The sequence below is a fragment of the Myotis brandtii genome, unplaced genomic scaffold, assembly GCF_000412655.1.
Source record: "Myotis brandtii unplaced genomic scaffold, ASM41265v1 scaffold23, whole genome shotgun sequence".
NCBI lineage: Eukaryota > Metazoa > Chordata > Mammalia > Chiroptera > Vespertilionidae > Myotis > Myotis brandtii.
In genome coordinates this window covers 5,108,160-5,113,548 of record NW_005358649.1, presented here as the reverse complement: position 1 = coordinate 5,113,548, position 5,389 = coordinate 5,108,160, and the positions used below count along the sequence as shown (strand labels likewise).

The 5,389-nt window shown below is 38.8% G+C and overlaps 1 protein-coding gene across 2 annotated transcripts in view; it reads left to right on the top strand.

Annotated features, from left to right (window-relative positions):
- The first annotated feature begins 190 nt into the window (after window positions 1–190).
- Window positions 191–5,389, top strand: part of UBE2W (ubiquitin-conjugating enzyme E2W (putative)) — a 65,507-nt gene continuing 60,308 nt past the window's right edge. For both annotated transcript variants that reach the window (XM_014539849.1, XM_014539850.1), the window contains exon 1: window positions 191–325. In XM_014539849.1, coding sequence (XP_014395335.1) covers window positions 206–325 — 120 coding nt within the window. In that variant the 5' untranslated portion in view covers window positions 191–205. The remainder of the gene's footprint in view (window positions 326–5,389) is intronic.

Here is a 5,389-nt window from a genome sequence, read left to right as displayed (position 1 = left end):
CCCGCCCTTGCGGTAGCGGCCGGGCCCCGGCCCTTTGCCCTTTCTCTCCCCCCGGTCCTCGGTGCAGCCTCCGTCGGGTCGGAGCTGTTGGCTGGCCCGTGTCACCGCGACCTGGCTTGGCAGTGCGTGGTTTCCCGGCTTTCCAACTTCACAGCGCCCCGATTTCCCGAATCCGAGGAATTGTGTATGTGTTTTTCTGGCAAAGATGGCAACCAGAGTTGGAGTTTGGGAGAGATGGGCTCCACGTTATCCGCAGCCTGCGCCCCGTTTCCCGGGGAGGGCTCCCCGGGTCCGAGCGCGTGGGAAGAGGAGGTGGGACGCGCGTGTGAGTGTCCAGCCGGCGCGCTTGGGATTTTAACGACGGCGCCTCGAGTAGAGAAAAGGGACCACGTTTTTTCTTAGAAGGATTTCGTGCTTTTGTCGCTTGAATAATAAGCAGGTCTCCCCCCTCTGGGTTTTTCTCCTTTGTAGGCCAGAACAGCGGTTTTCTTTTATCTCTTCTCCTTTTTTTCCATCATCTTCCTCTTTTGTGCACATACTTGGGTTCACATTTACTTCTGTGCTTTTGTGTTCACCCCTTTCAACCTGTTCTTCATACAGTTTTTGTTTTGTTTTTGTTTTTGCTTCGCCCTCTGGACTTTGCTGCAGAATAGGAAAAAAAAAAATAAGTATAGAACATTCCTAGTTGAAAAGATGTCATGAAATGGTGCAGGGGAAAAACAAGAACAATTTCAGGAAACATTATCCTTTACACGAATCTCCCCGGAGATGTGAGAGAAGTTCCGTCATTTGAGGCCCCAAAAGGAACTGGAACACTAGTTGAACGGTAGCTGGGCTATGTGACCAATTTAAGATGATTTGTGTTAAGATTAAAAATATTTGTTTTAAGACTGAGAATTAAGATTAAAATCCACAATATTTGTGATGGTATTGCACAAGAGAAGTATGGGAATAACTAATTTGCTGGTTAGATTTAGGCTTCAAGTGTCTGGAAAGAGCAGGTTTTTTGGTTTTTTTTTATTATATTTTATTGATTTTTTATTGAGATGAAGGGATAGAGAGTTAGAAACATCGATGAGAGAGAAACATGGATCAGCTGCCCTCCTGCACACCCCCTTCTGGGGATGTGCCCGCAACCAAGGTACATGCCCTTGACCGGAATCGAACCTGGGACCCTTCAGTCCGCAGGCTGACGCTCTATCCACTGAGCCAAACCTGTTTAGGGCCAGCAGTTTTGTTTTTAAGAGAAAAATGAGTCAGTAAAGAACTTAATATTGATAATTATGAATTTTACTTGGCGACTTAAGCAATGGGGAAAAAACTTGCCAGTGTAATACTGCATTTTTTTGTGTCCCAAGTACTACCTTTAACTGTCTTATCACCCTTTATTCCTTTGTGCTTTCTGATGAGAGGAATGGAAAACTGATGTTCCCTAATTTAACTAAAATAAAACTAAGTCTTTCTTTGTATTTGTATTTTTAAAACATCTTAAATTTCTGGTAGTATCTTGACAAGTACTTTAATATACATAAATCAAGATTTTTCAAACACAACACAACTTTCTGTGGTTCTGTCTTTGGTGAACAAATTTTTTCCTTGACCATCTTAAGAGCAAAGCTTAACTTTTTCAAAACAATTAAATTACACATAAAACTGCAATCAAATTTGTTCATTCACTCATCAATAATTTTTTGAGGGCCTATTATGTGTCAGGTACTCATCTAAGGTGCTGGGGATATAGCAGTGAACAGAAGTAGACAAGATTTCTGTCTTTTTGGATATAAAAAGTCTAATTGGGAGAGACAGGAACAAAATATTTAAGTTAATTGCATATTATATTAGAAGGTGATCGTGTTGTGGAGAAAAAGCATGGAAGGAGGTTAAGAAATGGATATTTGGGGAATTTCAGTTAGAATGCTTAGGAAGTATAGAGTGCACAAATGCTGTGCTCTGACCAAGTCCTTAGCTAAAAAGTTTTCAAATTTTTAAAAAAATATATTTTTATAGATTTCATAGAGGAGGGGAGAGGGAGAGACAGAAACATCAATGATGAGAGAGAATCATTGATCCGCTGCCTCCTGCACACCCCCCACTAGGGATCAAGCCCGTTATCCGGGCATGTGCTCTGACTGGGAATCAAACTGTGACCTCCTGGTTCATAGGTCGATGCTCAACCACTGAGCCACGCCGGCCGGGCCAGATTTCTTTATTTTAGCCACAGCAGGATATTACTGCTGCTGAAGAGGTTACTTAAGCAGTAAGAGGAACTGTATTTTGCATATTAATACAAATGTAACATAGAATTTGATTACTCGTATTGATAAAAATGAAGTATTCTTTAGGATCCATAACTAAGGGTAGACTTTGCATTTCTCCTTGGAGAGTATGTATTTTAAAGTTGAAGTTGTAACTGCTTTAGTATCATCTTAGTCGTGCCTCCCAATGTTTTTTCAGGTTGTGGCACATGCAGGAAATGATTTTTGAATAGCACATTAAGATGGGTGGGGTAGTTGGAGGTTGCAAGCTAGGTGTGTGAAACGCTGAGGATGAGGATCAGTACCCTGGCACACCTGTAATGCTGGGGAAGCCCTGCTCTGTCATGTTGCTAGAGTTGTTCTTTACCCTTCAAGATTGTGGTTTTCAAACTCATGTGAGCCCTTTGAGACATGGTTTCCCAGTTTTTGTAACAGTCACAAGTCACTAAGAAGATTATGGCTAAATTACGTTTTGTTTGTTTTTCTTTCCTTTTTCTTTTAAGATATGGGGTGGGGGTGTGGGGGAGAGAAACATCCATTTGTTGTTCCACTTACTAGTATTTCTGCATTCATTGGTTGATTCTTGTATGTGCCCTGTCTGCAGATTGAACCCACAACTTTGAATATCGGGACGACACTCTAACCAACTGAGCTATTGGGAAAGGGCCAGTTTATGTTTTAAGAAACTATTCATAGAGAATGGTGGGCTCGTGCTGGTACTTAAAATTGGTATGAGTTAGATTAAAGAGAGAGATTTACATTTGATTTTGATAATTCTAGAAATCTTTAAATACTAAATGAAAGTTCTTTGTAGCAAATTTTTAGATATAACATTTTAGGGATCTTGATTTTTTGCTACAAACTTTCTGTCTCCAAACTACAAAAGCACTATTAAAGAGAATTTTTATGTGATTCTAAACATTCATAAGAGTATAGCAGTATTGGGGTATTCTGTATTCAGCTAAACCAGCGGTTCTCAACCTGTGGGTCGAGACCCCTTTGGGGGTCGAACGACCCTTTCACAGGGGTCGCCTAAGACCATCGGAAAACACATATATAATTACATGTTGTTTTTGTGATTAATCACTATGCTTTAATTATGTTCAATTTGTAACAATGAAATTGGGGTCACCACAACACGAGGAACTGTATTAAAGGGTCACGGCATTAGGAAGGTTGAGAACCACTGCGCTAAACCATAAAATTGTATTTTGTGTGTTGTTTTATTTTCATTTTCTGTTTAATCTTTTTTTTTTCTTTCCCTATTGGCTCATTTCATTCACAAATATGTATTATAAAGTATTTAACTAACTTAGCCTACTGAATATATTTTCTGATCTTAGAATACAACTGTTTCATTCAGACTTCTCTTACGTTGGAAGTTTTAAATATACTTGGTATACTTTTCTAATTTGACCATCCAGATTTATTTATTAACTTCACGTGTGGATTCCCTTATGTCTAAGGTCTTAGAAGGCCAGTGCATAATAGTTGATGTTTGTCAAATCTAAAAACAGTGGTATAATTGAGAGACATGGTCAGTTGAATTACTCTTGTGGATTTTCTGCATTTTCTTCCTCTCTTACCTAATTGGATCTTAGACTATTTTTTTATTTTTATTTTTGGATCTTAGACTATTGACTTGATTTGGCTAGATGGAAGGAGTTTTCGATTTAATAACAAAAGATGGACTATGAATGTGTGCTAATTTTCAGGTGACTTAGAAATAAATTATTTTGGATTATTCATAATTTCATTGCTCATTACTCAAGTAATTGGATGTAGTGATTGAGAGAGGTGGAATATGGGCTCTTACCAACATTACTATTGTAGTCATGCTGCCTTTACAATTAAATTCCACACGACTATTTGTTGATCTCGTTATGAAGGGTTACAGGATAATCAAAAGTTAGAAAATTGACTGTCATCTTGTATACAGAGGCTTACTGAGCACTGGGGACTTGGGGAATATAGCTAGAATTATAGTATTTAAGAAGTTTGGCTGGGTGTTCTGGCAGGGAATAGGGCTGTTCAGGAGCTGTTGGACCAAGTGCCCAGAGAAAGGGGGAACAGTAGAGTTAAAGGTGTTCCCTTTGAATGATAAACATCAGTGGATAGTAGAGTCAAGTCTAAGTGAACAAAAGCATTAGGTAGGATAATCATCTTCGCAGTCATTGTGCTACTCTGTTTTGCAATTAATGAGATGCCTTCTATTTTTGTCCCAAAGTGTGTTTGTGTCTTTAAAAAAAACCCCACATATTTTTATATTGATTTTAGAGAGAGGAAGGGAGAGAGGGAGAGAGAAACATCAATGAGAGAAACATGGGTGTAGTCCAATCAACATACCTTTTTTTCTTTTTGTTAATCCTTACCCGAGGATATTTTTCCATTGATTTTTAGAAAGTGGAAGGGAGGGGGAGAGACACAGAAACATCCATGTGAAAGAGATACATCGATGGGGGCCGGGGTCAAGCCTGCAATCGAGGTACATGCCCTTGACCAGAATTGAATCTGGGACCCTTCGGTGTGAGGACCAACGCTCTATCCACTGAGCCAAACTGGCTAGGGCCATATCCTTTCTTTAAAATCATTGCTGCATTTTGTAATTAGAGGTAATTGAAATACTAATTAAAATATAATTTTGCTTTTTTACTACATGAAAGGAAGATATATTGAGCAAATGGGGTATATAGATTTTTTTAGTATGAAGATTTTGCTGTGAGAAAAATTGTTACATTCTTAAGAAACCCAGTTTAAGGATTCCAATGGAAAAAATTACATAGTGCATATGTTGGTGCCATCTTTGCTCTTGATGTGCTTAGTAGGAACCTCATAGAATTCATCTCTTTATGACAGTTAGTTTGAACTACCTTGATTTGATGCTGCTACAGTCCATCCTTATTCACGGATTCTGTATTTTTGAATCTGTCTACTCAGTAAAATTTATTTGTAATACTAAAAATGGATATTTATGGTGCTTTCGTGGTGATTTACACAACCGATTGGCAAAAAGACCAAAAAATTTCAGTTTCTGGAAGCTCATGTTCCCAGCTTAGTCAAACAAGGTGATGCTCTGCCTTGTTTCAGCTATTGTACTGTAAACAGATGTCCTTTTTTCAGTCTATTTAATGCCA